Source organism: Mastacembelus armatus, chromosome 7 (genome assembly GCF_900324485.2).
Source record: "Mastacembelus armatus chromosome 7, fMasArm1.2, whole genome shotgun sequence".
Lineage (NCBI taxonomy): Eukaryota > Metazoa > Chordata > Actinopteri > Synbranchiformes > Mastacembelidae > Mastacembelus > Mastacembelus armatus.
The window spans coordinates 7,888,870-7,912,617 of record NC_046639.1 but is presented as its reverse complement, the minus strand read 5'-3'; the positions used below and the strand labels follow the sequence as shown (position 1 = coordinate 7,912,617).

Below are 23,748 nucleotides of genomic sequence, written 5' to 3'. Positions count from 1 at the left end.
ACAAATTGCAGACACTTGTAAAGCATGTTAGAAAAAAAATAAGGCAATATTTTACTTCAACAACTAACCAATAAAGGGTTAAGGAAACAATTACATAACTTCTTAAAACTGAATTTTTAAAAATTGCTAAAATTCAATAATTGCAAGTTTCCTTTTGAAGCAGACTTTTCATCTGCCTATAAGAGAACATGTACTTAAAATTTATGAACCAAAAATGTGTTACAAATGTAAAAAAAAAAAAAAAAAACCTGAGCAAAAATCAAAGTAGGCAATAGGTAAAACCAGATGGATGACACTGTAATTCAAATTAAAACTTGATGGTTAAGGGATGTTAGCAACTACTAATGATGCAGACTAAAATGTTATTAGTTTCTAAAAAAGCCAAATAAATTGATGATCAAGGACAATAGGCCACTTCAAATGTTTATACAGCAATAAAAGGTGAAGACTGGTGAAGAAACTGGTTAATTTGGATGAGACATTGAGGCACTGTAACAAGAGCAATGTTTAAATAACGCTGAGTATGCTCACTGAAAATACCAAAACCTGACTCAAGAAGACCATAATAATAATGTTAAATCATTTGTAACGCACCCACTTATGTCAGTTACTCCGTATGTCCAAATATTTACTACAGCAGTCCATTAACAGTAGACGTGTGTATTAGACAAGTTGCCTGCTGACATCAACCAAAGTTTAACATTGCCTCTTATTTACAGTTTTCCCTTTTTAAATCAGTGGTGCACTGAGGTTGGAGTCAACGTTTATGAAAGTAATTCCTCGTGTGGTAGATGGCATTGTCTGACACGCACGCACAGATGTACAGTACCACTCACTTTGGCTATGTCACCCTCGTCTCAGGCGTGGCCCTAAAACAATTCTCTCATCTGTTCACACCATACAGTGGCAGTGATTAAAACTGGGACCTGTCCATTTTACTGTTGTCCTCTCTGCTCCACTCTTCTATTAACCTCAAGTGTCCTCGTTTGGTTCTTCAGCTCCTTTCTTGACAGAGGTACATGTGTCTTGGAGAGGTTAAACTCTGTCATCTGTATAAAGAAGGTTAGAGAAAAAGAGCCATTCCTCACATGAAATAAGGTACATTATTGTCATATTGTGCAGGTGTTTGAGAGTTTCATGAAAATATGTGTTGCTCTCACCTGTAGGAGCTCCCACGTGCTGCCTGGTGCTCTTGATTTGCAGGAAGATGGTGTAGGTGTCATAGGCAAACAACAAGCCAGCAATCAAACCGAACACCTAAGAAGGAACAATCCAGGATTAAAATCACTTTAATAATCACACCTCTGAGTTGAATTAAATGGCATTGCACTAAAACATCATGATGCAGTGAAGATAAATCTTTCAGCACAAAGCCAAATATAGACTCTCAGACACTAAAAACCCCAGAAGTGCTTTCCTGCTGACACTGAGACGTTTTTAGCCCCAGGTTGTTGTCATGTTGAATGAGAGGATACAGGTTACACAAGTCATCTCAGATGATGTGTGCTGATTGCAAAATTATTCCACTTTAAAAAATGTACAAAATCCAGCTGGGGAAATTTGAGTCGTTCATTCAGGTGGGTATGTGATGCATTAAGGGCCATGCACATTATGCATTTATAAACAAAAGAACAAATGGATTTACATAAACCAAAAAGATTTCACTAGTGAAGAGATTTAAATTTAACTTTAATCTTACTAGTGGCAGAATGACTGAGGACACTACACAAACAACTCTATTTAGAAAGTTGACAGCAAATAAATATTTAATGTCACTGATTCCACTGTACATTGTGTGAAGTTGTGGTTCTTTTGATGAACATGAAGTTGACATTTAATTTTAAAATCACTACAGAATGCAACTTCACTCTTATGATATTTTGCTGTTAAATTTACTCCATCAGGATGTCTAAAGGGAACGCAACCTAGATAAGAAAATAAAAATAAACTGATGAAAGGATTAACAATTAAGAAATTTCCAAATAGGGTCAGAGGTCTGGAGCCTAGTAATCAAGAAGGTTTGGGTAGCTAGAAAGCAAAATTAAAACATTTGTATATGAAAATAAAGACGACTCAAGGGCTTTTTAAACACAAAGCTTTTCGAGACACTGCAAACATTCTGCCTCAGTCTTGTGGTGAGATATCAACTGTCTGATCCCCATCTCCACACCTCCCTGCTGCTCTCACAACCAGTGGACCTACTGCTCTGTCTGTCTTTCCCTCTCTATCAGTTGTGGTGTCTTGTGTATATTTTGCAGGTTTAGATGTGCAGATCACGGCATGTCTTCTTTATTTCCAGTGATGTGGTTTGAAGACTTGTATTGCAGTAATACTATAATTAGGGCTGTGCCACTGGTTTCCTATATGTTCTTATAGGATTCTGCTTTTCTGCTGTGTGACACGTCTTCAAGGTGCAACTACACACACATCCTGTTGTGGCTACAATAAAATCAAATATGTCAAACATGAAAACTGTCATGACAACCTCTGACGTGCTTGAACAGAGGACCCATTATGACAAACATGGTGACATTATGAAAAACAAACAAATTTCTGGCTAACAGTGGTAGAAGTCCCGTGGTCTACACAGGATTTAAACAGGAAGGAAGCAAGATGAGTCCCTTCACTGAATGTTTGGGTGTGTGTACCATAAGACATGCAAAAAATGATAACCACCACCACCACCACAACCACAGGCGTTTCACATTTATACCACCAGTGATTTAAAGATAACGGTTAATGGTTGTCAAAACAAACAAATAATTAGCATGTTTAGGAACAGTTTCAGTATTGAGTTGAGCACTCAGTCTTAGTAATGGCAGTTTAACAGACCCCGCCTGCGATTCGAGCGCCGTCCCCGGATCCTCCAATGACACAGATTAGAGAAGTGATGATGTAAAGGGCAGCACCAATAGCAGCACGGAAAAGATCCTGCACATAAGAGGGAAGGAAAAGATAAAACATTGTGTAACTATGCACTGGTGTGTGGGTGTGTGTGTATGGTTTCATTCCAGTAACACATGTAGTGTACTTACACTCCAGACCCAGTTGACCACTTGGATCTGCTTATCCAGCTCCATCATGAAGATGCCGAAGAAGATCATGGCGAAGACCATCTCACAGATGGCCACAGCAGAGTAGCCTCCATACTGAGACGCAGCATAGCAGATGAGGATGATAAAACTGATGAGCTAAAAGTGATAAGGGAAAGAGGAGGTCAGAAAAAAAACAGAGAGGGAATAACCCTAAATAAAAATTATAACACACATATTGTCTAAATTTCTCCTCTGCACAACACTTCGCAACAGCCTGTTTAAAACAGCATGCAGGTCAGCTGCAATTCACCTGAGAGGCAACCACTCCTATGACTGTTCAGTAACAAAAAGATATGTGTCCACTCAGCAGCCAAGGCCAGTCAGATAGTAAATCACCCCAACAAAGTCAACATTTGTTTCATTTAGCCTCTTCACAGTTCAAGAAGAAAAACATTATATACACAAAGATACTATTTGAGCGAGACAACTGGATGGATTGTGATGGACGCTGTCAAATAAAAGAGCCAGTGTGTCAAACCCTTCTTTCATCTCAGATTTACAGAGAGTTTGGTCCATTAAATCATATTTTTCCATATGAGGAAAAAAAAAGTCAGTGTACATTCTTTTCAGTCCAGTCCACTGAAATGCTGCCAGCATGGAGAAGTCATAAATTTAGCCAGCCTACAGAACAGTATCAGCCACTTTTTTTCCAATATCGTTATTGTTGCTGCTGTCAAACTGTGTGGGTGGATGCTTTCACACAGACATGTAACAGCTGTGAGGAGTGGAAACTTCCAAAGTGTTTAAGGTTATAAAGCCTTTTTAAGTCTAATAACATAGCTGTCTTAAAGACACTAAATTGCACTCGTTTGATTGTCTTTTAATTATCATTTCTAGAAGATAAATACAGATTCTTTAATTATTGTGCTTTGCCCTGTACATTTGCATATTTGCAAATGCACAAAGTTGTTCCAAGGTTGTTAAAATTTGATATATCTACCAACATTAGTGTAGTGCAGATATATCAGAATCAGCCTATATGCAGGCTAATAAGTACCAAAAACCTGCATGGATTTTAAAAATGTAATATATTGTATGTGTCCTAATCTTTAAAAAAAACTAATCTATGGGGACTTTATCAAGATGCTTTGTTTGTTAATGTAAAAAACTACCTACTGGCCATTATATTGTCATCAGAGCTGTATGAGGATATTTTCTCCTCAAAAATTCAGTATCAGGCTATATTTCATTGCATACTTTGCTTTACAACTGTGACAGACAGAACTGCACAATCTGCCTACACATCAAGATGATATGCACAATTACATGCTTAAATACTTATGAGTAGTAATATTTTTGTACATATCTTCGGTATGTTCAAATTTTTACCCTTTATCTTTCTATTCTTTTGTGCCAGGTGCCATATGGCAAAGATTCAAGAATGTGCCACCATGCATTTCACCACCGGCATGAAAATTGCCAAAAAGATCCTTTTGATTTTCGATCTTCTAAACTTTAGTCACAGATAACATATTTATTAAAATATGACGAAATATGCGTGTGATGTAACATACTCAACACCAGCCCTACATCTGTCACTGCTGCTTCCCCACCCCTCACCCACAACTGTTACACAAATGTGTCTCAGTAATTCACATCTTCTCGAGACTGGCACAAGCTGCCTCTGTAGAGTAGCAGGGCAGCCAAGGCCGAGGTCCCACACAAAGGTGGCTCTATTCAGGCCAGAGCCGGCTGCAGTGACAGAGGAGGCCGTCACACAGAGAAACACCCACTACACAAGAGTTCCTGAGAACAAGAAAGGCTCAGAGATGTTGACATCTTTATGTTTCCAACACAGCGGATCTGTCTGCATGGGTCAGCTTTAAAAGATCTGAGCTGGGATCTATTCCCCTCAGTAGGATGAGCTGCTCTTTTAAACTGACTGGAGGGAAACTGCTGTAAACCACTGGCTAATTATAGGCAGCAGCAGCAACATGAGAGCCAAGAGCTAGTCCATGGTACAGACACACCAAACAGCAACTGTTGCTAGGGCAGTCACTTACATTTTGGTGCTAATTTAGCACTTGCTGTGGCTTACTTAAGTGTATAACATATGAATGCAAGGGAAAATGAAAGCTCAGTTTCATTTCGTCACTCTTCTTTCTTTCTCTCTATTACACAACTGGCATTCTCCACAAAATGTTTAACAATTTCCTGTAACGTCAAAACCAAACAAAATACTGTGGTTTCCAGTGCTAAGGCAACGTGGCCACTTCATATCCGTAATATTAGCAACAAGGGATAACGTCAGGTCAATGTATGACTCATGCTGCCTTATCCCTATTGGCTGATTTGTGTCACATTACAAACTTTGCACTGTGTGGGTGTGTGCTCATAACCCGTTTCAAACAAGTTTAAGTATGTCGGTATCCTTGATAGATACAATATAAAAATCAAACTTTTGGCAAGGCACAGGCACCTTGCTGTTAAAACTTGCTGACACTATACACATTAAAGTCTGCAAAAATAGGACATTCAGTCCTTCAGACTTTTGGTTTACCAGCTGGAAGATATGAACCTCACTAATACTGCCTGCTGCAGTTAACTACCTTATTTCACTGTACACGCTGTGCAGTGTGCTTGTCTTCTGTTTCACTCCCACTGCACTAATCCTGCACTGTGAACTATTTCAGACATTCACAATCACAGATGACTTCCTTTTAAAGATAATCAGGCTCCAATCAAAGTCGTGAGTAAGCCAGGAAACAACTACCAAGCTCACTAAAGCATGAGGCTACCCTCGCCTGGCACACCAGAGATGCATGCTAAGCAATACACACGTTCTTTGTTCCAGGACCCAAACTTCACACACAGGATGGAATTTCCATTACCTCTGGAAAAGAAAAAAAACTTTATAGTGGGTGGATCACTGACCACCAACATCTGAGCCTGCTTTATAATGAGCTCCTTGAGTAATGAGAGAAGAGCTTTTTTAAAATTAGTGATAAACTATTTTGATCACATTAAGAAAGAGGGAAAGTAACACCACGATAGTACAATAACATTTTAAGCACTTTGTAGGCTACTGGGAGGTATGTGATAATACTCCACTGAGAAGCTAATAAAAACTTTTAATATAAACACTGGTGGAAGAAGTATTTCAATCATTTACTAAAAGCCCCCAATACATAGCACAAAAAAAACATTAAATCATGAGTACTGCATTCAACAGTTTGTTTAAATATGTAATGTTTGCAATAAAATGTATTTAAAGTAAAAGTATTTATTGCGCAGAACGGTTTATTATACTAACCATCCATCCATCCATCCATTATTATACCCGCTTATTCCTATTTAGGGTCACTGGAATCTGCTGGAGCCTCTCCCAACTCTCTTTGTGTGAAAGGAAGGGGGTTTATTATACCATTAAATCTTTAATATCAATGTGTTACTATGTATGTTAGAAGTTGTAGTTGGTCAAGATGAAGTGAATTTTAAAGCTACACAAAGCTATGTACATATCTTTTAGCTCAAATATGCTCCAAAACATATCTAATGTGTGGAGGTGCTGTCAGTGGTTTGGGGTGAGCCTCGGCCTTAGAAGGCCAGAGTTAGGGGGTGCGAGTACATGGCTGTTAATCGATACGTAAATGCGATCCTGGACCACTGCTCCTCTGACACCAAGCCTTGAAGCTAGTAACAGCTGCCTGAAGATGGCTGACTCACAGGCTAGCAAGTTCCCAATTCCTGCAATAGCTGAGACATGGAACACCACAATGATGTAGGTGAACGCCTGGGTGGAGTGTAACAGCTAAGGAAAGGGTGGGAGTGGTGGGTTACTTTCTGGGCGTTTGACTTCCATATTGTCGGTGTGACTATTTAATGTATCGTGTGGTGGTTTAATTTATAACTGCATAATTTTATATAAATGTATCATATAATATTTGTGGAAAAAGTATAATGTTCACCTTAGAAATGTAGTGGAAGAGAAGTTGAAATCTGTGGAAATGGAATTACCTCATCATTGTCACCAACTAACTTTCCATCAGTAAAAATGCAGAACCTATGTAAATAATCTAAGGTCAAAGTGGTTTGTGTGTTAAGTGAACACACCACTGTGAAATGCAAACAAAGGCAATCATGTGAAAATGGCAGTCAAGGGCAGTATAAATAAAGATCTTCCCGGACAGGAAGTTGTTGTATGTTGCCACACTCATTATTATAATGGTGTGTCACCGGATTTAATATTTCCACATTAGTATGTGAATATGCTCCTGCAATTGAGAGAGCCTGATATGTGGTGACATTATGTGGAAACAAATCACCTTATATTACTACATTTGTGATATACGTTGCATTTTCTCTTCACTACATTTGGGCTAGTGGTCTGCCTCTGCAAATGGTATGCATTTGTGGTGGTGGTGGAACAGCTCCTTGGTCACTGGGCCAAGTTAGTCCTCTGATCTGCCATTAACCCTCAGCATTTGGCTCTTTGGTGCCGAATGAGAAAACAGTCGAGTCCAAGTGACAGGTGGAAACCTTTAACCTCAGTTCACGCTCCCTCAGCCTCCAGATCGCATACCTTTCATTCCCTGCTGCCCTGACTGCCTTCAAAAAGTGCGACAAAAGAGTTTTTTGATAGAAATTTAAAATGACGCGTTAGCACAAAACCTTAGATATACGCGTCAAAAAAAAAAAAATCAATAACAACAGACTAACGTTACTTATGCACACTTCACATGCAACATATGACATGCACCTTGTAAGCAGCTGTAGCCAAATCATAGCAGCCGCACAGTGACCGCCGCTATAAGTTACATGTTCGTCCTCAGGTCAGTGAACTTACTATTTCTGCAGCGAGGATGACGCCTTTCATGGTCTTCACGTAGTTTTTCAGCTTCTCCAGGCAGCTGGCCCCGGGGCTGGACGCGGTTGTATCAGCCATTATAACTTCTTGCACTGTCAGTGACAGAGTACTGGAGTCTTAACCAACACACGTGAACACACGGAAAAGATACTTTACCCCCTCTGTCTTGAGCGCAACTACCGCTAAAGCTAAGGCTAGTCAGAAGTTGTTTTTTTTTTTTGTTTGCTTATTTTTTGATAAAAAAAAGTCTTGGTGAAACAACCTGGTTAAGCTGAAGCACGTCCACAGTAGCCCTGCACACACTCCACCTTCTGTCTGAGAATAAGGGCGCCCCTGAGGAGTCGACGGTGGGGCGTTGGCCTCCACTATTCCCTGGGCGGCTGCTGCCCACAGAGCTGCCTTCAAGTTCTCCTCGAAAATCACACTACTCTGCAAGACCTGCTGCACAGTAATACTATAATGGGGCAAGACAATATCCATATAGGGGTGAGCAGGTTAGCAAATTACTTTACTCAGTTTTACATACATGGATTATGACAGTTGCTTATGGCTAAAAGAATTATAGGCAATAAGCCCATGATAGTTTTTGAATGTGCTTGTGTGTTTATTATTATTTTCAGCTTACAATACTTTTGTAGCTTGTCCTGACGTTTTAAAGCCCATTTCCAGTTAATATTTAGCCTAAAAACACTGACTATTCATTAAAAATAGACTTTTTGCTTTACATTAAACAAAATGTTTTTTGCCAGGAGACCTGATGATTTAGTTGATTTAAGAGGTTTCATTTAAGAAGAGCTGCTCGATCCATTTGCAAGATTCACAATGTTCTTTTGAAGTTATTGCGTTCCTAAACCAGCTACTTCTGTCAATAGTCATATAAATTGTTGATAATTATAAGGATAAGGATATATCATAAAGCAAAGCATACTGCATCATAAACAAACCACAACGTCAATATCTGCAGCTTCATGATATACACGCTGTTTTGCAGCAAAAATAACTTGCACATACTTGACCGCAATGTCAGTGAAGTTCATAGAGTTTAAAAAACTAAGACAGGCTTTGTATTTTTTAAAATCCTATAATATACGGATTAAGTGAAAAGCTAAAGCCACAGACCCTGGGTTAAGCCACAGATTATATAGCATGTTTTGATGTGTTGTGTTTACTTTCAACGTACTTTTCTGTCACAACTTATTCATAAAACTGATCATTTACACTTTCAAAACGCAATTCAGTCAAGCAAACAAGAAAGACAAGTGCTATGAGCCAAGCACTCGTTTTAAACTTCAACAGAATAATTTCAAGTTTATTTCATTTTGTTTAACATGGATCCCATATAATAAGAATACAGCAGAATTCTGGAGAGTCTTGGATATTTTTTTTTCTCTGACTTGTCATTATCATAAATACTAATATGAATACATCTTACACAAGAAACACAGCACTATCCAAAGGCGTAGAGAGTATCACAAGACATCATTCACCATTAACAACAGAGTATATTTCATTTCAGCATATTTATAAGAGCTACAGTGAAAGACAGAAAGAGATAGAGAGAAAAACAGAGGTGGGGGGGACTAGAGGAAGAGAGAAAGCCAGGTACTCCTACACTGCCTGATTCAAAGAACCCTGATTTTTAAAAAATGACTGAATCCAAGGCTGTGCAATGGATCAATACACTGGAGATGGACAACTCATTCTGTTGAGGACTACAAGCAAAACAAACCAATCAAGACAAATCTCTTTCCGTTTGGCAAGCACAGCCTCATATCTCCAAAAACAGAGGATTGGCAGTAGCACAGGTGTGTTTATATCTAGAAAGAAGTAATTATTGCAGCACTTGTTTTGTGCATTAAGTGGAATATAGCAGAGCTGCTGTAAGTGCTGTGCAGTAACCACTATGTTGGATCAAACATACTACTGTATTACTGTGTAGACTAACACTTTCCTGCAGCTTTAAGCCTCAGCCTCTCAAATATGTTTTGGGATGCTTGAAGATATAAGGAATAAGATGCATGCAGTAAATTCACTTGCCTCCAGAAAGAGATAAAGGTTTGGGGATGCAGGAGAGTATATTTGAAGACATACTGTACGTGTTTGCCATAACCAAGGTCTTTAAATTGTAATATACTTTATTCTCATTACCTACAATTCATGTTAATGTGAGTATGTACGTCACTGATTACAGTGGGATAGAAACACCTGTTAGAAAACTATATAATTCTGTGTTACAACTTTCTGGACATAAAAGGCGAGTGAAAACAGGATGAGGTTCAATGATAAAATTAGTTTGACCCCGTTACATAAACCCAAAGAAACACACACTGCTAAAATTGTAGTTTACTGCCCCGATTCACAATTTTCATACTGACTTCACACTACAGCAGTTTCTGAAACAACACAGCAAATATGAGATGCTACCATGCTCACTAATTTTCTTAACCCTATGCAATTAGATTTTATACCTCAGGATTTAAAATATATTGTGTATTACAAGAGTTATCCTCTCTTGACAGTGAGAGCCTATTTGATGGAAAAAATATTTAAAAACATTAAATTGAAACAACCCAAATGTCCACTGTTATCATATATATCAGTAATTCTCTTCCTTTATTTCCTTTAAACGCTTCCATCACAACCTTCTCCCTGTTTCTTAAACTCTGTTCATAATGCCAATTAAATAAAAAATCATGAGATAAAAAATTTTAAGTGAGAGGAATAAATATAAACATTAATGTGGTATGAATAACATATGAGAGTCAAAGGGCAAAGGTTAAACTATGTGAGCTCCTAAACAGAACCAAAATAAATGCAATTGAATAACTCTGTGCTCAACATTTGTTGTATAACAACTAATATGGAGTGCACAATTATTCAACTGTGTACATATAATCATATATATCAGCATGTTGATATTTACACAGCACAGACAAATACATTCTCCCAAGTTAAATATTACTACAATTTTTTTCATAAATGTAAGTCTTCTCCATAACAAGATTTCTCTTAAATGTTCGTCAACGAATGTTTTGGTATTTGTATTCAAGTTGTTCTCGTATAACCAAACAGACAATCCTCTGTTGTCTTCTACAGTTAAATACATCACGAGAATTAACATCATGTTACAGCAAAGACCCACTTCCCCCTTTTCCCCACTACCCCCACATCCTGCTCCCCAGTGGTGTTCCCCTTCCCCAGGCCCCACCGGTTTCTGTTCCCTCCATGTCTCCCTCCCTCCACCTGTCAACTCACAGATACACAAACGGACAAACAGAGGAGTGTGGAAATGCAGATGGTGATCAAGCGTCACACTCCAAAAACACAAGGTCGCCCCTGGGAAGAGGAAGAAAGTAGAGACAAAATATTAAACCTGCAGCAAATGCATAAGAACATGAATTACTTGTTGAATATATAAACGAAACAATTTTCCAATAGGGTTGTGGTTTAAGTGCTCTCCCCATGTTACATAAGTTTTCTCCAGGTACCCCAGTTCAGTTACTTGGTGACTGTAATTTGTCCATAGGTGTTTGTCAACTTATGACAAATCTTATCTTAATGTTTAAGATTTAATTCTTATATTTAGTGAGTTAAACATTCAAACAGTCAGTGATCCAGCAACAAAAGTAAACCACAGATCATCAGGTTTTTATTAAAAGTCTAAAATATCTCTGCTGCATGGAAATACAAGAAACCACTGAGCACCTCTCACTTCAGACAAATGAGAAAGACGCACAAATACAAAAATTTAAGTGAAAAAATGTTGGTAGACTATGCCATATTCATGTGGGATCCCACTGGTTATAGTGCTAAACTGAATGACAAACCAATTTGAAAACTATACCTGGAATAACTAGATATTTTTAAATCTTGTGCTATTGGGGCCATTTAGGCAAAGTATTCTATAGCCTTAAAACACTACACAAAAGGGGGCCGCTGGTGGCGTAGCGGTAGCGTGCCCGTCCATATACGTGCCCGTCCTGTCTCTTCACTGTCCTGTCAAAATAAAGGCAAAACTGCCAAAAAAATAATATAAAAAAAACACTACACAAAAAAGCTTTCTCTCTTGTGGTTTAGTAGTGTTACTGAATATTAACGCCACTCAATGCAAATAGAGCAAGTGAACATATATGCAAAAGGGATATACCACTGACTGCTTTGCAAGTCAGATGATATGTAAGTTACACTCCATCTGACCAGGTCTCCTTGTCATGCAACCACATCACACTCCATTCGTTGTTGCCACTGAACATAAACATGTTGGGTCTATGAACCATCACGGCTGGCCATGCATGACTGTGAATGAGAGATTGCTCGTCAGGAAAAAGGAAATATGGTTTGTTTTTAAAGGAGAAGTTCACATTTATTCAAGTCCATATTAGAACAATACTTGCATGCCCATAGAGTATTTTAAGGTTTAATGGTTGCTGTGATTGTTCATCGCGTTCATACTGGCCATGAAGAGGTCCCCTGCAAACATGACATATGCCAGATAGGTTCTGGTCTGCAGAAAGGATAATCAGGGCTGATCTATCTTTCCTCCATCCAAGACCTGTACTGGTCCATGGTAAGAGAATGTGGAATGAGCATCTCTGCAGACCCCTCACACCCTGGACACAAACTGTTCAGAGTCCTCCCATCTGGTAGGCGCTACAGAGCATTGTACATCAAAATCACCCAGCACAGACAGTTTCCTCCCCTAGGCTGTCGCTCTCATGAACTCCTAATGTCATAGAGTGGCAGAAATGACCACTGTGCAGTAACATGCATATTTGCACATCTGTACTGTCACAATTATACTTGCTATTATAGTTAAATCCTTGCACTCCTATTGCACTAGTTCACATATTGTATTGTATATAAAAATATTTTTTCTAGTCTTTTTTTATATTTTGCTTTATTTTATTATTTTTTAAAGTTATCTTCATTTTAATTTGACTCTGTGTCTGTTGCACAGAGTTAAATTGCATAAACCTGGCCAATAAAGCTGATTCTGAGGTTATCAAACAGTTGGCAATTTATACAGCCAGCATTACCATTCATTTGGAGTTGTGTGTGTGGCCACCTATAGATATTAACTCCATTATTCACTTTTAGCCCTGCTTTGGGCTCCACCACCTGCTGAGGGAAATGTCCAGCTCTTAAGCAGCTAAATGTTCCACTATTTTGACCAACTATGTTACTAAGTATTTTACAAGGTCTATAGTGATATTTTCACAGAAACGGGCTGGCTGTTGTCACTGGAAGCAACACTACAGCAGAATTGGGGATGAACCAAAGCAGTATAGCTGCAGGCTAGAAAGCTAAACAATGCAAAGGAATTTCAGATTATTGAAATCAAGTCTTTGTAGTTTCATCATTGTGAGTGAAAATTCTCACATTGTCACATTGTTTGATCATTGTTTTTTGATATAGTATCATAGAAATATTAACTAGATCCATCGTAAGTTCAGCTGACAATAACGGGATCTCAGTAGTCTGAGGTATGCAAATCAAGTCAGTGTCTCTTAAAGTCTTTTTAGGACATAAGTCTTTTTCTGTATTTCCCCAGACAGTGTTTCCAGGGATAGTAACACAAAAGAGGGAATGTCTTATAAAAACACATAAGACTGTCACTGACAGAGACCCTCTTGGTTTAGCAAATTCAGACTGGTGAAGTCTTATGATCCCTAGCTTTTACACTGGATTTGCATTAGGAAAGCATCTCTTTATGGCTCTTCAATGCACATAAACGCTAAACGAAAACTGAAGATCATTTTTTATTAAATATTTTACTTTATATTATTAAATGCATTTTGATATTTTTAATACTGAAAGATGAGGAGCAACACAGAAAATGTCACTGGCAGTGGACAGGCAGCTGACAGCACAGATACTGTTACCAATTGTAGTCGTGCAAACAATATAATCAGTACAGGTTAAATAATTCTGGACTCTGCAGACCTGCTCTCACTTTTGAAAAACCTTGTGTTGTCTCAGGTTTTTTTGATCCAACAAACTAAAGTTTTTAACAGTACTTACATCTCAAATCAAAGTAAAATGCATCCAGATTTGCTAGTCTGCTGCTCAGTTAGCAAACAGTCTAACAAGTTCATATGTTTTGTGTGTGTTTGCACTCACCATCCTGCAGCTGTGATTTGGATGGACAGGCTCACATTTGATTAGAGTAGGAAGTCGGCTGCTGATCATAGCCCTGGCTGTAACCTCCATCTTCGTTGTAACCTCCTTGCTGGCCGTAGTCGGGCTGGTAGCCTCCCTGGGAGCCGGAGTAGGGGTCCTGCTGACCATATCCTCCCTGGTCGAAAGAACTGGGGGCGGGCTGTTTTTCCTGCGATGGGACGTATGTTCCAGAGAAGGCAGCCATCCAGCCGGTCTCCTTGAACACGAACCACAGGTTTCCTACCCACAGGATCAAGTTGATGAAGCCAAAAGCCTACGGAGCAAAGGGAGACAAGTGTTTATTCAAGTAGTAATATTTATTGTTACTCTTCTCAACTCTTATATGTCCCACTGGTCTGAGACCCACCACAGAAGTATTGAGCCCAGAGACTTTGGGGTCATAGACTTCACGGCAGCGATTCTCTTGTTCATCACAGGCTGAGATGAAAGTGATGACTCTCTCTGGATCAGTGGCTGTTTTTACATCTGATAGGCCTTTAGCCCAAGCACACGAAGACACCAGCCACATGAAGGCAAATATTGCCGTCACAACAAAATCCTGGGGATCACCAAGACAGAATAATCATTTTTACCACCAACAGCTGCTAAATATTCATTGTAAGAATGAATGTAGGACTTGCAACAAAAGTGTAAGGGATAAACAAACTCACAATCTGGGCCCCCTTGTTGTTTTCACGGTACTTCTCCAGCATGAAAGAGTATACAGAGAGGGCTGCCATAGAGTAGAGGAAGGAAAAGACACCAATGGTGACGAAGAACTCAGCTGAGGAGGAGTAGTCCCCGACCAGGAACAGGCGTTCGGGATTCCCTCCCTTACAGGTGGGGGCATCAAAGTAAACCTGATGGAGCCTGAGAAAAGAGACAAGACAGAGGCAGAAATGAACAAGTGTCAGAAATGCAAAGACAAAGAAAGCGTAAATGAAACAAACATCAAGCATCTGAGACATGCAGGGTTTCTCTTATAGATGACTGTTTTATTTTTTACACTTTTTTATTTTTACACTTTTATATAGTTAACACAGGGTACACTGCTGTGCTTACCTAACAAAAACTAGGCCCCGAGTGTTTATTTCAGATTATGTGATTGTGTATTTACAGTTTGTATTTGTCCAGAGCTGCTTATTTTTTTTAGTAATTTCTACAACATTCATAACAGTGATGACAGAATACATACCTGAAAGGATATTCAAATTCTACTTCTATGCCTAAGTCACTCTCTGACCGGTTTTTACACTCCACGCTCATCTTGAACATGCCAGAGTAACTGCCACATGTCGAGAATGCGAAGATTGCAAAGATCTGAAGGAGACAGAGAAAGGAAGAAAGTACCTATTGAGAACTTGACAACTCATCCAGTGATCTGTGACACAGACAGACTGTGAAAAACAAAGAATATACAAAGTGATTTTTTTTAGATCACACTGTGTGATCACAGTAACTCTATACACCCTAGTAACCATGTAAATAAAGCCAAACAGTGTAAAACAAGTGACACACTGCATTTACATTGAAAGCTGCAGACTGTGTTTCACCACCTACACTATCTACGTACACTCATGTTCTGCCAGTCACTGGTGAAAAATGCACACAGTGCAAATCTATGCAGCGTTATTACCGGCTTATACAGCAAGGCCTGCACCTGTTGCTATGGTTACCATTACACTTAGCTGATGGTGGTGTTTTTTTTCTATTTTGCAGTACAACAGTGGCTGTGCATTCAATCAGAAATGGTTGCTTCAGGTGCACGCAGGTCGATCTTATTTACTGTATATTTCCCAGCCTGCAGTCACATAAATGGCACAAACAGACGTGTGGAGATAAAACTCACCGTCCCTCTCACACACAGCAGATTAGACAAGTCAAACTATTTTTACTACACCCTCTCTACACTACAGGCTAGATCCGATTGGATGGAAAATCCAGCTATTAATCTGACTGAGGTGCTGTACCATCTGTCACCAGATCCTCAGCTACATGCTACTGTAAAGCCAGTCACAACACACATTCTCAGCTACACCCCAACACGTGAGTTCGTACACACTTTCCTTCTTAACAGTTTTGCAATACTGTCTATCTGCCGCAAGAATCAACACACTAAACTATTTAAAGTAATCTTACAGCTAATGTGAGTCGGACACTCGTTTGTTGGATTTACACACAATGGCTGCCTAGAGCAAGCTTCATTTTAACCACTTATATTTATCTTTTTCTGCTCCTGCAGGGCTGTTTTATTTTTTAGTGTCCTTTCCCAACATCTCAATCACCTTCCCCCTTCTGTCGGTAAAGACTAATTAACAGGTTTTAATAATTAATGCAAATAACTGTAGATGTGATGAAACTGTCATCATTAGTGTGTGAGAGGAGGGGATGAGAGCTGGTAAACAAGTTATTACAAATTCAAGAAAATAAAGAGTGAATTACTGATTAGAGGGTAACTACCGTTAAAATCCACTCTAAAACACATGACAATGTCTGCATTATTTTTCTAGTCTTAACTTAAAAGACAACAACATTTTATTTATGTTTCATGCTGCATTCCCTCTAAAAACTAAAAAAGAATAGGAGGATGTACTGTAATTCTGCAGCAGCTGTGAACTGAATCAATGTCTACAGCATGTGCTGTATATATATCACAAATGCAGCACGATATTTCACAGTATTTTATCCTAAAAGATGTGGTGGTCTTCACATTCTATTTTGCATAACTACCATTTGGCACTGTTTTCATTACTGAAGCTGTTCACAGGTTTTAAAGCACCCAGTGTCCATATCATTACGAAATAATTAAGATTTCATGAGATGCATCAGTGTGGAGACCAAAAACATTTGTACCCCAGCCGAATGCTTTGGCCTTGCTGTTTTCTTCTTCTGAGATATTTTGCAGCAACAGTTAAAAGTAATTGAAACCCTGGGCATGTTCTTGAATAGTTTTACTTCCAGGTGAAAATGTAGCTTTCTTTTTTTGAGCCATAGCACATATCATGGTCCCAGTGATGATCCATACAGCTTAATGTTTAGTGGGTACATTATTTACCATGTTCACCATCTAAGCTTAGTGTATGTTAACTTTTCCTAGTTAGTACTGAGACTGGGATTGCCAAAAACTTAGCAGGTATTTTGCAGTAAACCAAAGAGTTGAAACCGACCACAGATTACAAAGATAACTGCAGGATAGGGCTAGAAGAAACATCTGGGGAACCCCAAGATTATTACAGTTCATTTTGAGGAAACATGAATGTGTGTGTCAACTTTCACAGCAACTTATTCAATAGTTTTTCAGACATTTCACTGAAAACTGCAAATGTGAGCCTTGTGGTGGCAGTAGAGAAAGGATTACCATTAGTTATTGCCAAATTCATTGCCTGGTAACAATGCAAAAGTACCAATCCCTCTCATAGTTCTTGAGATATTTTAGCCTGAACCAAAGACCAGCCAGCACAGTCATCCTCAGAGCCACTCCCATAGAGGGGTTCAAACCCAATAGCTGGGATACAGAATCTTAATGGGAGTGCCTGTCACACAATTAAAAGCTGTACATTTATGGTGATAGATGAGTGGAAAGAGGAGTGATGGAGGAGGAAGAGAGGGACAGCCAGGCTGAGAAAAGAAATGGTGGCACTTTGAGTGTTTGGTGCCATGGTAACACTATTGGCAGCACCACACAGTGAGGAGGCAGAAGCTGGTTTCTACCCCTCCTGGTATGCTGGATGGTTGTCAGGTCTTCTGTGCTGAGAAGATACGAATTCCTACATACTGAGACACAAACAGTCTCTCCAATACTGATTTTCTCACACCATCTGTCCTTTTTTGTAAAAACTGATTAATGTATGAAAAAAGTACCAATGACCAATATCACAGCCTGACGGATATTTGAGACAAATAGTTATACTGACGTTTGAGAGTCACAAAACCCCCACAATGGTATACTAGCCTATAATGCTTTCACATAAACACATAAAATACACAGTTTTAGATAAGGATTTCTGTTTTAATGCTCAAGATACATACTGTAACTGCCAGTGCTCTCCTGTGTAACTGTGACTGTTTCCAAATTACCAGTATTTATATTTGGTATTTCTGTGCTATACTTGCTTGTTGATTGCATCTGCAATAGTCTAATAACAACTTTATGTTATCTACAGTTTCTCTAAACAGGATTTTGAGATGATATTCAGTACGTTCAAATTTCACAATTTTATGTGACAATATTAGATGTTGTCCTGGAGCAGGGCTAGCACATCCTAGACTGTGATCAAACATTTGTAAAAACACAAGAAATATTATACAATGAGCATCTTAAACAAAATGTGCAAAAACAACAGAGTTGTTAAATATTGCAGAAACCACTCATATCTGCAAGTGACTGCCAAGGCTATGATATTTTATATAATAAACACATACTCTATATAGTGTATATATTATCAATGCATGATATATAGCTAAAAGCACTGAAATAAACACAAGCTATGTAGGCCTTCAGTGGAGACCCTGGGGTAACAACAGAGCGACTGTCTGAACAGCAAAACCCCCCTGAGCTACAACAAAATCAACAGCCTTTATTATGCATTAGGGACTACGCCAAACTGAATAAAACTCTCACTGCAAGTTCTCACAAACAGCCTTCGTATGTTTGCTGGGAGTGAGTCAGAGAGCACAAGTTTCAATGCAGTATGATCCTGTAGTGGCAGAGGCAGCGGGCTGTTTGTATACACTGTGCTCGAGCTCTACATCAGCTGTATTTGGGAACTCAATGTCTTCCAACATCCATCAAATCTAGGCTTTGTCAGCACTATTCCCCTGAGACAGAAAGAGTGGGTGGTGTGGGGAGGTGAGCAAAGCTACATGAGTCACATACATACAGGGTACAGTTTGAATAGAAACATTAAGAAAAAAAAACCCAAAAGCTCAAAAGCTTTTGCAAATAAGTGTAATTATCATCCTCAAATGTAGAAAACCGATAGCAAAATCTCACATCCTCAACCCACACACAGGACTAGTCTGATGCAACATGACTACTGCCAGCACATAGCTGCCGGTGTTCAAATAGAACCATATCTGCACATACTGGCTGTACAAAAAGATTTGTTTCTATACACAGAGACATTGAATCCTTCTTCAGAAGATGGATAATAGTTTTGAGGAGTGGCTCCCCTCTCCCATCCTAAAACCACTGTGCTGCTGGTGATGCATGGCCATATTAATCCAGAAAGAGCAGCAGCTCCTCCTCCAGTCTGACGCTGAGGCACGCAGGCTCTCTGACAGATGATTCATGAGCACTGGCCTCCTGAGCGGGGCTGCTGATTGGTGGCTGGCTTGCTGTGACCCATGGAGGCAGTGAGGTGCTGGCACACTCACATAGCTCCAGGGAAGGACTACAGAGTCATGCAGTGCACTCATGCCTCTGACGGTTCTCTGGCATATCTGCAGAGCCCATTACAGTGTGGGACTCTGTCAGAGCTGCTCTGGCACGCACACTGTCGTCTGGGCTGTGGTATGTTCTCAGGCTGAAGAGCAGGAGTGTAGCTAATAATTATAGGATCTGTGCACATTGGGGGTATCTCCCTCTAGAATTTCCCTCTCATCTACCCCAAGTGTATACTGAATTACAGTGTATGCATATATTTAATGATCAATTACAATAAACATATAGCTAATTGAATATGGATGCAACTCAGGATTAATTCATTATTGATACATCTATTGATTATTTTCATTATTCATTCTTGCATCCATAAATTGTCTGAATATAATGTCAGTTCAAGACTTCATCATATAGGCATGTTATCTTCAGTCCAAAACCCAAAGGTATTCACTTTATCATAAACAATAAAGAAAAGCTCCTAATCCTCATGTTTGAGAACAAAAAACATTTCAGCATTTTTCCTTGAATAATTGAAAACATTTTTTGCCACTCACTTAAACAACGGCATGATGACTGCAGCTCTAGAAATGCTTTTGATCATTATGTAACATAACATAACATAACATAACATAACATAACATAACATAACATAACATAACATAACATAACATAACATAACATAACATAACATAACAAAAGACATGCATAAGAGGCCATTGCTTGCTGCAGGGCCTAAATGGGTAATTAGTACCACTGCTGTCACCACCCAGCTGTAGAGAAAATAAAACTGTAATACAGAGACACCACTGTTGACCCAGGAGTCTGAGCGTGCTGTTGCTGTTGATGGAGGACATACAGCATGTAACACATAATATGATTATGTCTGAATTGAAAACTGCCCATCAGTCCTATAGAGTCATTGCCAGATGACAACTTCAGACATATTCATGACTGAATAGGACAAAAAACAGTAAACAGTCACAGCTGGGTAGCTGTTTGTTTGGCATTTATCATTGAAAAGTGGCTTAATAAATTAAAATATTAGTGTTCGCCATAATTGACTCATCAACTAATTGTTGCAACACTAAATAGATTTTTGATTATCTGTCTGGCTCTGTTTTATGATATTCCCCCTAAAATAAACATAAATAATAAAAATATTATTTCTCTTTAAAATGAATGTTGCCATCATTGAGCTAAATAGAGCCATTCAGTGCATCTATTTATGCTTCTCTGTTCATAGATAAACTCATTATTATTATTACAACTATGCTGGCTCCATCATTTGGTGGAAGAGTCTCTGCACATCAAACAGAGGTAATAAGACCTGAACTAGTGTGCAGAGACCTTGTTCCCTGAGAACAATTTGACAGTTATTATAGTCCTTGGTGGACTGACACAGTGTTACTACAGCTGTGATGTAATACATCCTGCTGGTGTCTCCGGCTCAGGCCTGCTGGGGCACTATCATCATAAAAACCATCAGGATACAAGAGACTCCTCAGTATTAACCTCAGCCATCATTTGAATGCAAGTAGGGGGGTAATTATGCAATCTGAGGAGGAGTTCATGTTTCTGGGGGGGGGGGGGGGGGGGGGGGGGGGGAATGAACAGAGGGTTCAACTGTGAACTGTTTCATCTATATAGTCATATGAATTATTAAGCTACATGCAGCTGTATGACCTCTGTGTGTTAGTAGAGGGCATACCATATTATTTATTGCAATACTCACCTTTATTTAAAATACTACTTCTAGGTTAGGTTCTAGCAGGTTTTTATTTTGTCTTTCTTTTTTATTAAAATGCCAAATAAACATGCATTAGTGCTATTTGCTGGAGTCATCAGTAACAATATAAAACAGAGGACTTACCCACTGTAGAACTTTTATAAATCCCAAAGGTTGTTTGATTACCGTGAACTGGCCTTGGGCCACCAGCTGTGAAAACACAACAGTGAGAATCAGCACTGGAGTTTAAAACATTTTCATAGTGAGCTCTCTGTGTGAAATCATCCTCTCTCAGCAGACCTGACTAGATGATGATATGATGATGATGATTAAAACATAAACCTAATTATCTCAGCCTCACAGCCCACAGGCCTGGTCGGCTGCTGGAAAAACTGCAGGTGTTTTATAGAAAATCTCTGCCAGTAAACAAAGTGAGTCAACTGGCCTGTTTGTAGCCTGTGAGAAGCTGAATAACTGCAGTGTAGTTATTCTGAGATGGATTTCAAATGATGTGTGTGAGAGAGACAAGCAGAGAGGGAGACCTCCTGCCAGCATTACAATCAGACAAAGCTGATTAACTGTTTTCTCTGGTCTCCCCCCCCACCACACACACACACACACACTTCGCAGCGCCTAGTGTTGGTTTGTGAGGTAAAACTCGCTGAAGCTGACCGCATTTGTGCGCAGGTGAATGCGACAATCGCAAAGAATGTGGTGTTGTCCCTGCGTGCATTCAATAAATGGCCGCACAGGAATAAGGCCGCAGTGACGGGTTTCTCTCAGACTGTGTGATGCTACTTTCACCCTGACGCTCATTGTTTCTCCAGCAAGCCAGCGCTACGGATGCCAAACATCCATATTAAACAAATGACGCATGAGCTGACAGAATTGTTGCGCACAGAGGTCTGACGGACACGTATCCGCTCATTTCCCAGGAAAGTGTTGGATCTGTCACAAACCACACAGCTACATGGGATATGAGCTTTAGATATGCAGGAGAGCGTCCTCCTCTGTGCCGGGGCCTACTGCGGCTATCCCGAAAACACAGAGGCCCTTGGAAATAAATCAGATTCCCGTTTGTTGTCTTAGGAACAGCAGGCTGATTGAGACGTGAGCATTCTAAATCAATTAGCTGAATCTCTGGAGATAAGAAGTTACATCCTCTCCTCCCTCTGATAAATGCCATTGCTGCAGCAGTCTCTGGACATCCTACACATCTTTGGACTGTCGGCGGCCGCTTCATCATATCGGCTGCAGCATCAGTAGTGGAAAATTGCTGTGCCTTCACACCAATGCAATTACTACATACATGCATAGATGCTATTTCGACTCCAATAGATCGAAAGCGCTGCGTTAAAAACATAAAGGTCGTTGGAGTATAACAAAAAAACATACCATCATTAAAGCGCACGGTAAATGAAAATGAAGGATACAAATAAACATAACATACCGAACGAAACTGTAGTGAAATATATGATTTTTTTCCTCATCAAAGCCTTACCTGGTTAACAACATCCATCTTGGCCGCTTACTCGCTGATAAGAGGATCAGAGGGGAGGAGGGAGGGAGGCGTCTCATCCGGAACAGCCCAGGGGAGGAAGACGCCCAGGAGGAAGAGCTAGGCTGCGTCACGAGCTGGACGAGTGTCTGTGCTGGGCGAGACGCTGCAATGAAACGTCATGACGTCATATAAATTAACGGACGTGGAGTAAAAACGAAAAGGAGGCGTCTGTCCAATCAGAGCGCTGCTTTATTCTAAGGGAGCTGAGATTGCCTCGGGGCTTATAATGAAGAGAGAAGCGGCATGGAGACTGTTTACGCTTTAGCAGACAGAAGGAGTGATGTAGAGCGGAAATGAAAAGGTCGATGAGGGATTGTAAACTGCTGCTAGTCATTAGCAGGTAACAACATAATCTGGCATCAACAAAAACTGGTTCAGAAGCACTTTTCTTTTTTAGATAACCCTGCAGGTAAACCTTATTCTGCACATAAAATTCAGAGAGCTCCTCCATGCAAATAACATACAACATACACTGTTTATTGTAACAACGAAAAGATATTGTTTTGCATGATTCCTTTTATCTAAAAGGAAAAGCGAGACCCAGATGTTGCCCATCTGCCGGTCTGTTAATAGCAGATTATATAATTCAGGCTTTTGTTTTCTGCTGTGATTTTTGCTGTGAGCAAAATTAACAAAAAGTAAGATGCCTTTCAGCTACAGTACATCGTTTAGAATGGTATGGTATTACTACACGAGAATAATATAAGAAAAACAAAACATATATTTGAGAAAAGATGTTTTATTTGTGCACATTGGATAGCCCCCTATATTTGACAGCTTCACAAAAATTCCAAAACTTATTTGTATTTATTCCTTTTTGCTATGAGTTAGGATGTTTCACTTTAGGGGACAGTGAGTATACTTAAATACTTCAAAAAATGAACCTGAACGCTGCACTCCTGAACTGAATCTCTTCATCTGTGTAACAAAATATAAACATTTTATTGATATGTTAACATAATCTAATTTTACAGTTTATATGCCGTGACCACAACTGAACACACAAACGTATAAAGT

At 39.4% G+C, this 23,748-nt stretch overlaps 2 protein-coding genes across 3 annotated transcripts; both read right to left on the bottom strand.

The window, feature by feature from the left end:
* Nucleotides 1-402: 402 nt before the first annotated feature.
* On the bottom strand, nt 403-8,305 carry plp2b (proteolipid protein 2b). Of its 2 annotated transcripts, XM_026333571.2 has the most exons (6): nt 8,165-8,305; nt 7,882-7,994; nt 3,036-3,191; nt 2,833-2,931; nt 1,161-1,257; nt 403-1,049 (listed from the first exon to the last, which is right to left on the bottom strand). In XM_026333571.2, the coding sequence occupies exons 2-6, from the start codon at nt 7,978-7,980 to the stop codon at nt 1,036-1,038; spliced, it is 465 nt and encodes a 154-aa protein (XP_026189356.1). In that variant the 5' UTR covers nt 7,981-7,994; nt 8,165-8,305; the 3' UTR covers nt 403-1,035. The 2 variants fall into 2 exon arrangements, with proteins under 2 accessions (XP_026189356.1, XP_026189355.1); XM_026333570.1 differs by lacking the exon at nt 8,165-8,305 and having other exon boundaries at nt 7,882-8,136.
* A 2,813-nt stretch (nt 8,306-11,118) lies between these two features.
* sypb (synaptophysin b) lies at nt 11,119-22,689 on the bottom strand. The gene is made up of 7 exons (XM_026331625.1): nt 22,672-22,689; nt 21,315-21,380; nt 15,257-15,381; nt 14,733-14,931; nt 14,429-14,620; nt 14,023-14,335; nt 11,119-11,238 (listed from the first exon to the last, which is right to left on the bottom strand). The coding sequence occupies exons 1-6, from the start codon at nt 22,687-22,689 to the stop codon at nt 14,054-14,056; spliced, it is 882 nt and encodes a 293-aa protein (XP_026187410.1). The 3' UTR covers nt 11,119-11,238; nt 14,023-14,053.
* Nucleotides 22,690-23,748: the final 1,059 nt, after the last annotated feature.

Excerpts from the sequence above, each read along its gene's own strand:
- plp2b (XM_026333571.2), bottom strand. The coding sequence starts at position 7,980 with ATGGCTGATACAACCGCGTCCAGCCCCGGGGCCAGCTGCCTGGAGAAG. Across the intron at positions 3,192-7,881 it reads TCATCCTCGCTGCAGAAATA|CTCATCAGTTTTATCATCCT; the intron begins GTAAGTTCACTG and ends TATCACTTTTAG. Across the intron at positions 1,258-2,832 it reads GCGCTCGAATCGCAGGCGGG|GTGTTCGGTTTGATTGCTGG; the intron begins GTCTGTTAAACT and ends GTTCCTTCTTAG.
- sypb (XM_026331625.1), bottom strand. Across the intron at positions 15,382-21,314 it reads TTATAAAAGTTCTACAGTGG|ATCTTTGCAATCTTCGCATT; the intron begins GTAAGTCCTCTG and ends TGTCTCCTTCAG. Across the intron at positions 14,336-14,428 it reads CTGGGCTCAATACTTCTGTG|GCTTTTGGCTTCATCAACTT; the intron begins GTGGGTCTCAGA and ends TTTGCTCCGTAG.